Source organism: Dermacentor silvarum, chromosome 8 (assembly GCF_013339745.2).
Source record: "Dermacentor silvarum isolate Dsil-2018 chromosome 8, BIME_Dsil_1.4, whole genome shotgun sequence".
NCBI classification, from domain to species: Eukaryota; Metazoa; Arthropoda; class Arachnida; order Ixodida; family Ixodidae; genus Dermacentor; species Dermacentor silvarum.
Window position 1 is genome coordinate 85,985,126 of NC_051161.1, and position 17,396 is coordinate 86,002,521.

At 46.4% G+C, this 17,396-nt stretch overlaps 1 protein-coding gene across 1 annotated transcript in view; it reads left to right on the forward strand.

Annotated features, from left to right (window-relative positions):
- LOC119462257 (probable glutamate receptor) overlaps positions 1-17,396 on the forward strand; it is a 177,625-nt gene that overhangs the window by 56,168 nt on the left and 104,061 nt on the right. Inside the window, exon 2 of the mRNA XM_049672907.1 lies at positions 15,831-16,073. Within this exon, the coding sequence (XP_049528864.1) occupies positions 15,831-16,073 (243 nt within the window). The remainder of the gene's footprint in view (positions 1-15,830; positions 16,074-17,396) is intronic.

Genomic DNA, 17,396 nt, shown 5'->3' on the forward strand with positions numbered 1-17,396 from the left:
CTTCCGTTGAGCCAATTCAAAATTTATGTGCCTGTTTTATTGTGCGCAACTACGCCCCGTAACTCAAGCGTCTCAGCAATGAAGCATTCTCTGGAACTAGCTGGCTTTGCAGTTGGACGGAAAGATGCTAGATTGTGCCTCTTTCGTAAATTCTTCTATCGCATTCCAGCGCTAAAACGTGAGCTTTCCGCGACCTGTCGTACACTTCCTCACGCACTGATCAAAGTCTTAAAGTTCATGTGCCCAGATGCCGCGAAAACCAGTGCGCGAATTACTTGACACCGAAGACTGCCTCTGACTGGAACAGCCTCCCCGCCTCTATCGCCAGCCATCATGACGGGTCTTTGTTCAATACCACAATGTCTACGTTGTTCAAGTGCTAACTGCTCCTCTCTGTAACGCCCTAGTTACCCTGAGAGTATTGAAATTGTTATATACTTTATTTATTTATTGATGAATAAATGAATAAATGAATAAATATTCTTACATCGTGTAAACGAAAACATATTTCTATGATTCCTCTGTGAACGTCCGCATCCCTGACAATAATAGAAAACTATGGCAGAACACATCTCACGATAAATGTTGGTGATAATGCGAGTATCAATGAAACAATATAGCGAAACACATTATTTCCATCACCGACACACATCCTGTATGAAGCGTGTATGCAACCGGCTTTCTGTTCCGCGCTTTCCACTGAACAGGCGGCTCCATCTAGCGGTGCGGCCACAAAATCTGGGCATGCTGCCTGTTTGAATATATATTCTCACAGAATTGGCTCAATATATATATATGTCGCGGGTTCAATTGCACCCAGCATCGGGTGAAATTTTAAGGGATTTTTCGTCATCGAAGAGTGACGTACCCAACGGCGCCTACCCAGTGACCTGTGTTATTCTGACATTGGTTACGAACCCTGTTCCCTCAGTACGGCAGCCCAATGCTGTACCCATTAGATCATGTACTACTCGGGGACCCAACTTGGGGGGTAACATGGTTAGAGACCCAGCCAGATAGAAAGATGGGCAGAAAAGTAGTCTCCACAAAACGCGTGAAGCTTCGATTGAATGATAATCACAATAATACATGGAACAAGCCAGGGTTATTTCATCCTTGCTGGTTTAATTTCCTCCACACAGGCTCCACTACTTTCTAATTCCTTTGGTAGTCTTCTCAGTGAACCGCGAAGCTATCGTTAAAAAAAACTTTCCTGACACTGTCGGAAGCGTGCTATACAAACGTGCCATCTTCATGCTCACAATCGTTGTAACGTTCGATTCTGGCATACCTCCTCCATGAAATTGCGTGGCTACGTGGCGTTTCATTTTGGTTATGCCATCTTGGAAATCTTGCTCCAGCTTGCCTTGCCCTAGAACTACGAAGTATTTTAGGATACATTTATTTGTCTCGCTTTCTCTTTATATGACTTGGCCGTAGTACCAACTTCCAGCCTTTAGAAATAAGCTTCAGTGGGCGCTAATAAATCGTTTTCTCCCTGAATGCAAAGCAGGCTGACTTGACATCTGTTTACGAAAGTAAGGAAAAAGGCGGTCCTGTGCAGTAATAAACAAACAGAAAGTGAGAAAATTATACATTCCACTGTGCTTCCGTCCGGTTTGAAAATGCACGCCGACAGATATTTCTTCAAGATAAAAGGGTGGAAGTTGGAAGCGAGAAATATAAAGAAGACGAGGGGACGGGGGGGGGGGGGGGGGGGGGGCGAGATGGGAAGTCGGGACTGATGCATACGGTAAAGGGCGAAAAGAACAAAAGCATGGATGGACGAAAGCATCAGCCACGCTCGAGCACCCGCCCCCACCCGGTGGGAGGCGCGCTCATCGTTTGCGAGGCCTACCAAGCGTGGTGTGCGGCAGTGGAGAAAAATCGCTGATGCACCGGATGGCGCGATGAGGGAACATCTCCGCGATTCGCGAGGCCAGCGTGGGCGTCAGGAGTATGAAGGAGAGAAAAAAATGTAGCGTCCCTCATGTCTGAACGCTCTTCATGTACTCTCCGTTTGTTTCTGAAACTTCGTGTTATTTTTAGGGTTCGGGCGAATGCGTGGTAGCTTGGAAAAAAGCAAAACGCGCACCTCATTCTAACGTCTTGTTTTTACTCGGAGAACAATGATTTCTATAAGAAAATGAAAGGCTGTGGAGGAAAAGCTCTGAGAAATCCTAGAGAGGCATGGAGAGCGCGCTGACCTCTCTTCTCTGACAGGTGCACTGCAAGACTGTTATTTGCATTTCTCCGCAAACTTGGCTTGCAGGTAGGGGCCGACTTCTTTCGTATACTATACGGACAGGAAACATCGGTACATTCTACATGCGGGGCATTTTTGTTCTGCCCTTAGGATTGAAAAGCCCGCGCCTTTCTGCATTCCGGTGATGCAGCGAATTTCGCACAGGATAACCGTATTTATCAAACGCACTCGAGTCCCACAGTTGCGGGCAGTGTGCGAGAACGTGAGAGTCTCACTGCGGTCTTACTGCCAGTAATGCCGTATCGCTGTAACTGCGTTGTGCTAAAGGCGAGCGAGGAACATTTCCTTTTTCTTTCTGTCGCAGGTCAAACAATTCTTTATACTGACGGTAAATGATTCGTTGGATATTTTCGTCCTCGGCAGTAGGGGGAAAGCATTCCTTCAACCTCCTATTTAACATATTCCAAAATTTCTAGTTTCGCCACCCGTTATAGTCTATCCCTTCTCAACCGAGACTTCAATGCACTGTCAGGTTATGTCCAGATCAAGCGATGATTTCACCTTAAGTGCATAATAAATGCATCACTATGTCACGTGGCGTCAGTGTTTGCAGTTGTCGCTGTATTACCTGTCGGCGACCCAGCTGTTCGGGTTTTGCTCAGGCTAAGGGGCAAAAGAAAGCTTAGCCTAAAAGGGACAAATCACGGGAAATGTTACGTTGGGCTAACTCGACGTTATATTACTCTAGGAATCTATCACAGTTTTTCGTGGGTTAGTATGTAACTTTCTATCGTAGAAAATTGCCGCCGATGGTGCCGCTGCTGCTTCTCAATTTGATCCACTTGCGCCAAAACAGACGAGTTGACGTATAATCTCTATACGACCTCCCTCTGTGCCGATCTTTGCGAATCAGCCAGTGCTGACGTAACAAGAGGGGTACCATAGTCTACCGCAGGTGGCGCCACTCCGAATTTACATTTTCGCCATCTTCTCCGTTGCAAAAGTTCTCTTCTCATTACAAATGACGAATTTGTTATTACAGATGCTGAATATTTGAATGTAGCTGTACTTGTTGTTTCCATTTTGTGCTTCATTAAAAACAAGACACCGTGCGCGTCATTACTCTCGAGCAAAGTTTAGTACAAAACAAAAGCAGACAGCCAGGCAGCAAGAAGGTAGACAAGGCAACGACCTTACAAAAAATTGGTTAAACGCCAATTCTGAAGCCCAAGAAAGTTACAGAGGCGCTAAAGTCTCCTTACGTGCATTGAATGTGAGCATTCTGCCTCTCCCGCGCGATACTTTTCTCTTGGCCGTTGGCCCGAATAGGACCAAATCAATTTTGAGGGTGGGTCAAGTCAATTTTGAGGGTGGGCCAAGTCAATTTTGGGAGTGAGTCAGGTCGGTTTTCAAAGTGGGTCAACTCAATTTTCGAATTGAGCAAAGTCAATTTATTGACGTGGGCAACGCCGCCTGTCCGATGCCATAGTTGTTCACCACGGGATTTCGCAGTGCAAGCCGCAGCAGATCCAGCGCCGGGAACGTGACGTCATCACTTGGTCACAAGGTTTTTCTTGCCATCGGATGTTAACGCCGGACGCTCGCCGGATTTTCCGCTTCATAGGGCATATAAGGCTTTCTTTCGCCTTCAACAAACCGAAGCAAGGTTGCTAACATGCGCTTTGAGCATGGAAAGACGACAGCTATGTGTCGCCTTGCCTCCTAGCTGTGCTGTCCGTATAGGTTTGGACTGCGTGCTATACATTTTCAACACAGCAAATTGGGTGAGTTGGTAGGTTACCATTTTTACATTATGTAAGGCGATACAGAAGACGGACAAGAAATGGGCGATATCAGCGCTGACTGACAGCTGAAAGCTTATTGCTTGACAAATTATTGTAAACACTCAGGTCCCGTGTTACTTACTAGATATGCAAGGGCGCCCAGAAATCAGGCCATTGAAAAATTCTGTTTCTTTTTGATGCAGTGAAGTAGAGTTTGGTTAAAATACGAGGTGGAATCTATGTGCATGTGATGTGCCTCGACTTTCTTTCGGCTTGTTTGTTTTTTTGATTTTGAACAGCACGGTGGTTCGGTGAAACAGGGTGTCGCATTGGCAGTGCCTACAATGAGCGGTTTTTTGCCAGATTTGAGCTTGTACAATTCCTGACAGCAGCGTGGCGCTCTTTAAGACGAACATTTAAGCAGCGTCCAGGCGGTCCGGAACACATTTTGCTGCACGATAGCGGCATTGGGTATACCACCCCTACTGAACACGGAACGAAGTGCCGCTTGCGATTATTCGGACACGAAGTTGCCGACGCCTGTAGAAGTTTGCTGATGAGATTACACATCCTACTTAACTGATTTATTGCGGAAAAGAAAACTCGTACCTGACATTTGTTAGCCATTTTTTTAGTACATTCCCCATCCGGTGTGCGTAAAGAATAACAGATAATTTCTTGTACTTTTTGTTTCTGCTGCTGAGGGAGATCAATTTTCTTTATCTTCTTTACAAGCCTTTCACAAACGGAGATAATAGAGGATTTAGGGAAACCGGCTTATCTGTCGCGGAAAACTGAAATTGGCAACATGGGGACAAGACTTTCAGAGAGCCGAACCTAAACACATTGCAGCTACGCCACTCCAAATTAGTAAAAAGAGGCTTAGCTGCAACGTGTTTAGGTTCGGCCCTTCGAAAGTCTCGTCGCCATCTTACCAGTCGGAGACCCATTTTTGCGCTGTTCGCCATATTATGGAATTGGGGACTAAACTAGGGAGACAGGGCAAAGCGCCTCTTGGCCATTTATAGTAATTGACTACTCAAGTATTTGTTGCTGTGGAATACGTCACGACAAACGGTTACACTATTGAAGATATCCCATAGCGGAAGCAGGTCCATCATGAGCCTTTGTGATTGTTGGTACCGTATATAGGCATATACAATTGAGCCTCTTAAAGTTGTGTGTGATAGCTCTACTGAACGCTGTGTTTGAAGCTGTATATGAGTTTCGAATAACTTGGTACGGGTTACGTAACATTAAAATGTACACAGGGGAGAGGGAGGAGGGATTCTTCATGAAAGAGTCAAAAACTCTTGAGCGAGCTCTACATTGGCTTTGTAAGAGTAGTCGGGTCGCTACCCATCATATGTTAATCATTCCGTGTGGCGTGGCAGTCGTTTTCTTTATTTGGTTTAGAACAAACAGAAATTGTAGAAATGGGGAAGCTAACATCCCGCACTATGCCTTTGCACAGCCGCCACTTTTATAATACAACGTAACTTCTCCGAAATTTCGTTCGGTGATGGGCTATCCCTGTTAGGCTACGCTTATGCTGAAGTATTTCGCTCGCGAAACCACAACGAATGCATCTCAATACTATAGTACATTTTCATGGACTGGTTTGCAGGGAACTTCGGCAATAGTGGCAAAATTTGCTTTTTCTAGTTGACCTCGCTTGTACATCACCACCCGCCATGGTTGCTTAGCGGCTATGGTGTTGGGCTGCTAAACACGACGTAGCGGGATGAAATTCCGGCCACGGCGGCGGTATATCGATGGAGGCGAAATGCGAAAACACCCGTGTACTTAGATTTAGGTGCACGCTAAAAGAACCCCAGGTGGTCCAAATTATTCCGGAGGCCCCACCCACTACGGCGTGCCTCAGAATCAGGTCGTGGTTCTGGCAAGTAAAACCCCGTAATTAAATTTTTTTTGTACATCACCGATGTTCGCTCATATTTCTTGCTTAGTTAGTAAGGAGCGTTAGAACTAAGACTTCGTCGAATGTGCTGTTTGATGCTTCGGCAGACACGACAAATGCCACCAGAACTCAAGAATTACTCATACTCCAGTTAAACCTATGCTTCCATTTCTGCACACCAGTGAGCAATCGCTAGAGCTAAGTGCGGTTTTACTAAGGCGCTGGTGTTAGATATGAGCTGTTTTATGTGCGGCAGCGATACGTGATAGATTAATACTCTCTGGGTGGGGCCAGTATAACCAGGAAAAAGGGGAACCGGCGAAAACAGTAAACACGAATAATAATTAATCGCTTGGCCATCTTCCCCGTATGGCAGCTCGGCTGTCTCGAATATCGGGATTGTTTTAGCGGCTCTGACGTGCGGATACTTTTACAGTAAGCAAAAAAGCGCACCCATTCTCATTCCCTGCCTTTCTGCCTTAACGTTGCACTCACAAAGGAAAAATGAACGACACGCCTTGGCCATTAATATTGTGAACAACGATTATTGTCGCGGTAACGTTATTACCACAAGTCAGTAACCCACCACATTCGCGTAACCTTACTGGACAAATTTCTTCAGTTCAAGGGCGAGCCAAGATAAATTGACGCATGCAACTGCAACAACAATTCGTATCTGAGGCGTCCATGGCAAGCTATTTATCCCTGTCTGCCGCAGCAGTTCTCCTAAGTGGTTAATGATGGTGACGAAGTCGCGCTCTCCTGAGGGAGTCGCCTGCGATCAGTCCTGGTCTATACGGTTGTTTCCCTATATATCTTTATTCACCAATTTTTTTAGTTCCTGGTTTATTCGCTAATGTTCTCTCTGCCGAGTATTGTGAGCACTCATGAAAGATTTGATTAAATTGCGTTCTCTGTTGAATGGATACATCAATACTCAGGAGCAGTTGCAGCAGCGTATCTGTACGGAAAGCTTTTAGTGTACGTCACGTTCTGCCGAAGCCAATGAATAATCGTCTGTGTGTGCCATGGGTGATCTTTTGCTATATGTTGGTCAATGTCACGTAGAAATGCCTGTTTTACCGTACCTCCATCAAACCACTTATCCATAGAGTAGCGTGTAGATGTACAGTCAACCACAAAAGTTTGCGGACCACGCGAGCGCGTGCCAGACTGCCTATCCGCGCCACCTAGCGGTACGCCACCTAGCGACGACAGGGGCGCTCTCCCGGATATGAGCCCTCTTGGTACTCGCCTGCCTGTTAATTTTTTATTCCCGTGCATGACATTGTTAGTTCGTTGTGTTGACGCAGTGCGCTGTCTGCGATAAGACCACCACATATCTGGCTTGATAGCAGTATCGGAGCAATCACTGCAACCTTTGTCGACTGGTGTGCCAGTGGGTAGATAAGTTTCACGAAGCGCTGCGACAATTTTTTTACGCGACCTTTACTGGCGCACTTTGGTTGGCAGCATCTTGGTCCAATGAGTGTTGCTGCTTCTGTGTCTTGAGAGAAAGGGTAGGGAGGTGTTTCACTGTCATCAAAAATAAAGAAAAAGCGGATGCATAGAAAATTTTCTTTCACACATAGGCGCATCTTCGCATCAGTCGCTGAAAACGTAGTAGACTTGCTTCAGGCTACGTGGTGATTGCCTATTTGGAAAGATGCCGCTGCGTGTTCCACTTGACGAAAGAAGGCACATTGTGCGTTTATTTATAGAGGGAATACCTCAGCGCGAAATCTGCCGCCGAACCAACAGGAGCCGGACTGCCGTGAATAGGATTATTCAAGCTTTCCGCGACGATGACAGATTCACAGATATGGAGCGCAGTGGGCGTCCAAGGGCCACGACTGAGGAAGAGGACCGCCTGATTACGGCCGCCATCGTGGCTGATCCTTTTCAAAGTGCAGAGGATATCCGAGAAGCGCTCTCGCTCACGGTATCGTCTGAGACTGTAAGAAGAAGGCTGAGTGAGCTTGGCCTGCAGTCTTTCGTAGCAGCACAGAAGCCCTGCCTCTCAGACAGCCAGCTACAAGAACGACTCATGTTCGCTACAGCAATGAAAGATTGGACAACAGAGAAATGGGGCGATGTCATTTTTAGCGACGAGTCAACTTTTTCCACGCTCTGGGACCAACGGAAGCGGGTTTGGCGTCCACTAAGCTGCAGGTGTGTTTACGGTGTATTGGCAGTTAATTCACGAAGCTAATTCTGCATCACAACATGTTTCACGTAAAATGAGCTTTTGAACATTACGAGATTTTTCTGTAGTGCTATTATGTTGAAAACATTAACGATTGTTTCATAGTACTACTTACTCTGAAGCTAATTAAAAGCTGCCAGTGGGTCTTTCAGTACTATCTAATGATGTTTGCACGTTCTCTATTGCAACTCTATAACAGTATTATAAAGTTCATACGCAAGAGGAATCACAACATTTTTAGACGCGCCGCTGGAACCCAATTGTATGCTATTTCTTGCAGATATCTGCCTAATTACACACAGAGTGTTCTATCCAGTGGACGGTGTTCCGTGAGCGTGTGGGGAGCAATCAGCAAAGATGGCCTTGGTCCCCTTGTGCGTCTGGAAGGGCCCTTCACTGCGTCACGGTACTGCGACGTCATCACTAGACACCTCGTTCCGTATGCGCTGGACGGTCCCTTCAGCGACGGCTGCTATTTTTTTCAACACGACCGCAGCCCGATCCATAAAGCACGTATCGTCCAGTCATTGCTAGAAGAACATGCTGTTTGCCAGCTTGAGTGGCCTCCATGTGGCGCCGACTTGACTCCCATAGAAAATGTCTGGGGCATGTTGAAGAAACGGCTGTCCACACGAGCCAACCGCGGCCGCACGGCCGATACGCTGTGGCAAGCGATCGCACAAGAATGGGAAAGCCTGCGCGGTCGACCGGAGATTACTGAATCTTTGTACGAGTCGATGCCCACACGCATCAATAAGGTGCTAGAAAACGGCGGACATTTCACTTCCTACTGGATCATTGAGAGACCTATGTTTCATGACACTTCTGTAAATGTCTTGTGAATAAATTCATCCCCTTCAGACACGAATTATGATGCACTGTCTGCAAATGCGTCAAATGCGCATGACATCATTTCAAGACGCTCACTATTACATTCCATGAAAGAAGACGAAGCAATGTGCTGTTTTGTGCGAGTTTCAGTAAAAAAAATTAATTAGCGTATAACTCATTATCTAATTATTCTGAAATCCGTCAGCTTCAATGCTTGCATAAAAAGAATGAACTATTAGGCCCAAAACGCATGCACACTTGCTTTTTCGGTTGTATTCGTGTCGACCGGAGAAAAAAAATACTCTTGACGTTGGTCTTGGAACGCGGCACGTCGAACGATTGTCTAACATGGTAGTGTCTCCAGCAAAGTGATCATCTGCAGCAATACGCAGGACAATGAAGTTAACTGACCGCTAGTTGTCCCATCAGGAAGCGGACACGAATGTGCACACTGAGTTTTAGGTCATTTGAAGAAACACGTGGCGTGGGACGCGCCTCCGAAGTTCGAGTCCCCAAACGAGGACGCCGTGTCGCAAAGGGTTATAAAAAGAGTCATCGCACCCAATTATTTCTTATTTTTCTAAATGTAACCACTATAGCAGCGCGGTGGTTCGGGCTTTGCGCAGCAAAACCTGGGCGCAGGCGATCAAATCCCGGCCGCTACTGTCACTTAGCGATGGGGGAGGAACGGAAAAATTCTGCCTACTGACTAAGCATCTGTGTCCCATGGCTGCCTCACCGCTCACTCACGCACTCACGAAAAAAAAAGAAAAACAGCGTGGCTACGCGAAAATAGAACTGATAACAGCCGAAGAATACGCTGTCTGATTACTTGTACTGATATTCTGCTCTCAAAATATAAGCAAGTAGCCCTGGCTAACAAAGAGCGCGTCACGTTGAAAGAGATAGGTAGAAAATATTTGCGCACAGTGCGAAAATAGACAGGCCATAGATTTAAGGAGGGATGCGTCTTCAACGTAGCGCTGCTGTCGATCGCTGGTGACGTAGCGGAAGTGTCGCGAAGAGTCTCTTGGCCACGCGCTCGCGTGGTCCGCAAACTTTTGTGGTTGACTGTACGTGTTAGAATAAATGCAGTAATCCAATCTAGACCATGCGACCCCAAGATTTTAAATGAACTTCTTCTTGGGCAAGTTGGCGCTTAGAATTCCTAGCTATACTTGATTGTGGCGTGAAATACATTTCGTGAAAAGGGGACAGAAGCAAGAATGATGATGACGATCCTCTGTACAAATGGCACATACCCACCGTGGGGGATCGAAAGAGACAGTGGCGCTTCACTGTCTTCTTTCTTCTGTCCCCTTTTCCACAAATGAAGTATTCCTAGGAGACCACAAGATTATTTTCTTTGTCCAAGGTGATTTTTTGACGACTAAATAGGCGTCTTCATTGCCATATAATGAGACATGGTGAGGCACTTGCTGAAATACTATTATACTTCCCTGCGCCAATGAACCATCAGCAGCTTCGGCAAGCAACGAACTATTTCCCCGTTTTCGTAGGATGCCCTTGCAACGATGAAAATTTCAAACGCTTATTTAAGAATGCCTGGCGGTCAACCGGGCTATTCCTGGTTTACGTCCCGGCCTTACCACTCACCACTTTTCTGAGGCTTCCATCTCTCTCTCTCTCTCTCTCTCTCTCTCTCAAACGCTTCGTTGCGATGTGGAAAAGTCGTGTTCGTCTGCTACCATGTTGCCCGCTGTGGCCTCCGAAATGCATGCACAAACGTCGCTACTCTCAGAGTCTAGGTAATGCACGAGGCCCTGCACAAAGAGACAAGCCTAAATACTACCCCTTAGCTCAGTGGTTAGCGCTTCCGTCCTGCAGTTCTACATAACAGCAAAGGCACGAGTTCCATCCCCAGTGGTGGTAGTCGGTGAAGCTTTGTTTTCGTACGACAAACGAGAGTGAATTACAGATGTGAAATTTGCATAATCAGGAAGCGATAGCGTCTATGGTGTCATGAATACAATGATGGCGTTACGGAGAGGGCAGGCGAACGCGTCGATGACTGAACGAAGCAAACCCAGTTTGAAGCTGTTCATCGCTCTCGCATCAAATCTGCCCTCCCCCCCCCCCCCCCCCCCCCCCTATTGGGGAAGTTGCAAACAAACCAGCAATGGAGCACTGCGATCGTGCAGTACATAATCGGCACGATGTCGTCCAGTTTGGCACATGCATATTAAGAATACGTGATGAACACCGTGCATAACTGCACGAAAAGTGTCACACGTTGGTAGTTGGATAAAGGGGATCTTCACTGTAAACGTTCCCGCTACTATAATGGCGGAATTATTGCTAGACGTTAACTGCACGCGCTAGTGACACACCAATAATGCCGCGCGTTTTGCGTAATTATAAATATATTTATTGTAATGGTTAAGGGGGGCTTTCTTTCCACCTATTGTCGCTGAAATATTTAAACGAGCGCTATCGTAGTCCATCATGATGCTAATAAACCCGTCAACCAGATAACGACAGGAAAGGCTAGGAAGTCAGCAATATTAGATTGTCCGTCGTGCTTATCATAGTGGTTGCCATGATGCTTTGAAGTATTCACCAATGTTGCTTTTTTTGTGCGTGGGCTGGAGTTACCCAATTTTGCGCCTTGCTTCTCCCCTTTGTTTCGAAATTGTGACGTTCCGCTTTACGTGAGCGCGTTGGCGAAGTCAGTCTCATTATAGTGCATGCCATGTTGTATGCTTGACTTTTATTCGCGCATCTCTTCATGAGCACTTACTGTGTAAAACTCTGGTGGTTCAAGGCTTGCTTATGCAGCACGCAACGGACACAACGAGGAATGTGAGGAAGATGCTGGCGGTTATTGACGGCTAGACTGTATGTGTTACTTTCATGTCAAGTTTGCATCTGCTTTGTTCTCTTTTATTTACTTTTCGTGCACCTTACGCGTTATTCAGCGAACTCAAGTGCCTATGTAGTGTCTTCATGTTCTCCTCTTCTGTTTCCAACAGCTATGTTTAATGAATCCTTCGTGCCCTTTCTGACAATTATTCCTGCTATGTCGTGCTTTTCTGTCGACACCATTCCCATGTTCACTGAAAAAAAAAAAAGTGACAGAGATGCCCTCCATTAGAGTTCACTTTCTAAGATACACCAGAAAAGCTGCTAGTACTGTGTTTAGGTTCTATAATGAAAGTATTCCTTCGAGCGAACATTACGATAGAAACAAATAATAGAGTTTTAGCAGTGCCGTATTACGGTATGGTAAGTTCGGTATACGATACGGCATTACCGTTCTGCGGACACTTTACGCCAGCAGATAAGTAGAATATAGTTAATTCCTGCAATAAAAACTCGGCGCCTCCGTTAAGTAATGTGTGCGTCCCTAGATGGTGCCACCAACCCAAAGTGTTCTTTTTTTTTTGCCACGCTCGATGTTCTTTTTTTGTGGTTTTTCGTTTATATTAATCTGCTTTTTTTTCTCATTCGGCCTTAGTATATTACTCGAATGTTACGAAGGGTACGCCCACAAGTTCAGTTCACCTCAGCTGGAGGTTGTGCTTGCGGCTAGAAGGGCTCTCATACTTGCTGCCACTTCGCCGCGTCGCAGAAGGTGAAATAAAGTTAACTCGTGCCGTAGTCCTACCGTTGTCGAAAACGCACGCGAGACGTGGACATGCACGTCGTGGACTCTGTGGACTCTTGGTCCGGCTCGGCTCGCAAAACACGGTGCGCACATTACCCATGCCGTATAGGCTCCCTACCGTCTAGTATGCCGCACGGTAAGTCTTTCCGTACGGTAAAGTGCGCGCATGCGCAGTCCTCCGCCGGTACGGTATTACCGCACTTAGCCTACGGTAACTCGTCACTGCTAAAACTCTCTAATAAGTGAATCTCATAACTCTCCAATTGACGCCTAGTGTCTTTTCCGTTCTAATGCATGATTTACCAGTTGCATCAAGTATTAAAAAGGTCACTTCGTGTTTACCGGCTACTGCATCACTGCAATGCAGTAACTATTTTCGTTCTACTTAATTTCGGCCAACTGACAGTATACGGCCCCGAAGTAGAGGTATACTCACTTTTTATGTCCCTGTAACGCTGCCGCAGCTACGCAACACACAATAAACTGTCCACCAAAAGCTAGAGCTACTCAAACAGGGACGTTTTAAGACATTTGACACTGACGACATACCAACTGGGTGCAGTGTTTACATAGGCTTCACTCTACGAGGCAGCGTGTATAGCTGTAGTCCGCCGGTAACGCATTCACGTGCTTCACTTTCTAGTGTGTGTTTTTTTTCTCTCTCTCTCTCTACTGCTGCGTCGGTGGTGACAGGTGGGAGCATGGGCGGGGGACATCGGCCTGACAGGTGCGGCGCCGCCTGGATCCACATTGTCGCCTCCCTTGCCTGTCCCGGCGCGGCCACCCTGGCTTCTGGCGTCAACGCGTGCCACAGGCGCAGCCGAAACTGAAGGGGGCAAACGAGGCGGCGAGTCCACAGAGCGGGTCGACTTGAGACACCGGCAGCTCCTCCGCGTCATCACCATCGTCGTAGGTGTCCCGACGTAAGACGATCACTACTGGCCCCCCGCCCACGCCAACGGAGCGAACGGTGGTGGCTGCACGCGCGCGCCCGGGTTTAGAATTTTCTCGTGTGCCGCAAAAAAAAAATAAAATAAAATAAACATAAATGATCAAAGAGAGAGAGAGAGAGGGGCGGGGGCACGAAGGAATAGGAAAGAGAAGGCAGTTGACTGGCAACACCTGACACCGGACGGTGCCTCTAAACAGAGTGCCTGAAAACACAGTAGGCAGCAGTAGGTTTAGTGGACGAAATAGAAACAGAGAATTTGATGCGGCGGAAGGAACGCTGTGGAGGAACTAAGAACGAGAAGGACTTGCGTTTGAGTATGCGCTTGAACGGTCGTAAGATGACAGCCTCGGGACAGGCGAGAAGTGTGGCCCACAGGTGCGTGGCTTTGTCCATAGAAAAAAATAAATAAATAAGCTAACAACAAAATCGTGTCGCGGGGCTGAAGTGAGACAGGCGTGACCTTCTTGTCTGCTTAGGAGAGGCCGCGGGAGAGAAAACAATGTCTGAGTAAATTTTGGGCAATGCGGGAAGATGGGAGATAAAAGGAATGGCGTAAGCGCTTACAAAACAATGTCTGGGTAAATTTGGGGCAATGCGGGGCAATGCGGGAAGATGGGGGATAAAAAAAATGGCGTAAGCGCTTACAATGCACGATGGTTGCGTCGGCGTTATACTTTTGTTGCTCCGCATGGTGAGTGGTGGCAGCAGAGGGGACAACTTTTGGGCCACAGTGACGGAGAGAAGTATAATGTTGAGTGACAGCAAAAAAAGAAAGAAAGAGACTCGGGCGAAAGAATGCTCGTTATGTAGGCTTGACGAAAGTTGTAGTAAAACTGTTACCGTTGCGTTATTTCTGTCAAAATTTTAGTGAAGTCAGTTTAAGGAAGGTCCCCGCAGAGGGATGTTCTGCATTATTTTGCGCTGTCTAGTCAAGCTGAAGGGTTCCTGGAATCATTGTGAAACACATGGGCACAGAATTCATTGCAGAAAAGAAAAGAAATTAATGCATGCAGCAGCTTTGCAACGACGCTTCAGCCCCGGGCAGTGAGCATGAATAATGATATACTCACTTTTCTACTGACAAGTGCCAGAGTCGGCATCTGATTCTCGTGTCCGAGCACCCGCAGTTGGTCTGTAAAATAATATTTTCGAATTGTTTTTTGTAAGGGTTATTGTGTCACAACTATAGCATACAAAACTAGAAAGTTTCTGTCTAATACGGTTAGCGTCATGTCGCAAGGGTGAATACATGCTTAACAGTTGTTGACTGTTTCGCCTGCCGGTGAAATATGCACGTAGGGAGATCAATGTTTGCTTTGTTTTTTTTTTTTTTTTGTCAATGTTGGGTGATATTTACGTGCCTCTGTGGGCTTTTCTTTTTTTATTGATTTTAGCTAGGTAAAGTAAACGTCGCACATTTGGCTTTATTTTCGGGAACCAAAAGTGCCCTTAACCATTCGCATGGTTGTTTGAAGTAAAATACAAGAAGAAAAGCTGATTAGATAACTCCCTGAAGCAGACAAAACAGGCAAGCTAGATAAGTACACATCACTACCACACGTGTACCCGAGGTACTGTGCGATATACTGTGTAACAATTGCGAAAACTTCCCAAAACACTTTTGTCGGAAATTACGGGGGAACGATAGCTCGAGGTATTTCATGAACGTTGCTGCTAGGATAAAAAAAAAAAGTTCACTCCTTAAACATGCGAAGGGTTTGAAATGACTGGTCAGAAAGATTGAGAGCTCGCTGGGAAAGGAAGCGATATCGCGCGGGAAGCGATGCTGGCGATATATTTAAAGCGGTGAACAGATGCCGCTACTGGCCCCACTTCTTCAGCAGCTTCATGGCGAAAAAATAGAAGTAACGCAAGGGTGAATAATGATTTAAATGCGCTTTCTAACGCTGCTCCTCAAAGAGAACCGAACAAAAAATGCCGCCACCCTCTCCGACAACGCAGAGTATTTTCCTCACACGAGGCGTCTTTTTTTTCTCTTCCACCTCCTCACTTCCTGCATTTCTGGCCACCCACTTCTGCTTGTTTGGCTTCTGTTTCCTTTTCTTCCCCGCCTACTCTATTCTCCTTTTACTCCCTCATGCATTTTGCGCCATCCTGACGTCTCCCTCGCCTCCTTCTCGCCCGTGAATTTTATTGTCCCTTCTTCTTCTTCTGTTTTTTTTTTTTTCTTTTTGCCGGGAAACCCCATCCCTGGCGCGCTCCTTTCCTCGCCCTTCGATTCCACCCCCCTCCCCCCTTTCCACTCTCCCCCAACTGTCATTGCTTCCGCGCCGCCGGCCAGCGCCCTCCGTACGTGATAGCTCACGGCATCGACGGAAGGAGGATGCCACCATCGGTCAACGGGTCGTCGACATCATCAGCGCGAGTCCGCTACACGGGATTCGCCGTCCAGCTGCTGGACATGGTGGCCTCGGCGCTTGGGCTCGAGTACGAGATACGCGCGTCGGCAGACGGCTCCGACTACGGCACGCTGTCGGCGCGCGAGGGCCGATGGAGTGGACTGGTGCGGGAGGTCTTCGAAAGGGTGAGCTATGCCATGTGCGAAGGAGGCAAGCAAGCACAGAAAAAAAGTTATTCACATTGCAAATGGTGAGGGAATGCGGCTGACGTCTGCCAACATTAAGACGATCAGGTACGATGCAATTCATTAAAACAGCATTTTATTTCAATCAAAAAGATGACGGAGGCAGTTGGCAAAACCGGTCCCTCAGAGCAGCTTGACATAAGCCGACATCCCACTGGGAAGCAGTTTCCAAAGGACTAGACAATAAATATGAGTGAAAAGAATTATATACTTTTGAAATATTTTCTGCTAAGTGAAGATATGAGGTTTATTCACACACACACACAAATATTCTTCACAACAACAGCAGAAGTGAAAGTACATGTCGGAAAGTACTAATAACGAAGCTAAAATGAAATCATCACCTAAAGAAAAAGAAGAAAAAAGAAAAAAACAGGCAGTGAGGTTAACCAGACGCACATCTTATTTACTACCCTGCACTGCTACAAGTGAATAAAGGGCCGAGCCATGACAGAGTCACATTTTAAAGCCCGAAATTTAAACACAGAAACAAATGATTACTGCTTACAATGCCTAAATAAAGTTACTTGTTGGAAAACAATGCGCAAACATCATGTTTGCGGCTACACATATTTCTTGATGGTTCACAGGTTATTGGGCTGCTCGCTTGGCGCATTTCGTTTCTGCATCTTGTGGCCGCATTTCACAATTATTTCATCTCTTATAGTGAGCACCTTTCCATTGCATTATTTACCTTCTTGTACTTGTTAAAACGCCGAGGATGCCAGACTTATTAGAGAAGTTTGATAATGGAGTGTTTTCTTGACATCACACCTCGCCGACAACATCGTCAAGGTGTCAAGTATTATTTTCAGGCTATCGGCTGTTATTAATGGGAATCTGAGACTCATTCACACTGCGCTGCTTCGGAAGCGTTGTCGAAATTGTAAGGAGCAAAGACAGAATTTGAAGGCACTTTCAGACAGAGGCAGCTAGCAAGTACTCTAATGGAAAGACACCCAACTTACTCAACTTACGACAGCATTGGGATATTACCAAGACATCGACTAAAATCGACGTCGTATACTCATGAACATTTAGATTTGTTGTATTAGGCTCCGTTTCTATTGCCTCCTTCTCTATGCATATTTCTCAGTCAACCTACTTCCTTTTGAGCTAGTGCAGCTGTTGTGCACGTAAGACGTGCACGCAGCCGAAACCTGTTGCGGTGAATACTGTTTATATAATTTTTCTTCTTCTTTTGACAGTCACAAGGCTTAAAGAAGGCTTCCATTGATTCTATTTCAGCATCGGAAGTGGTAG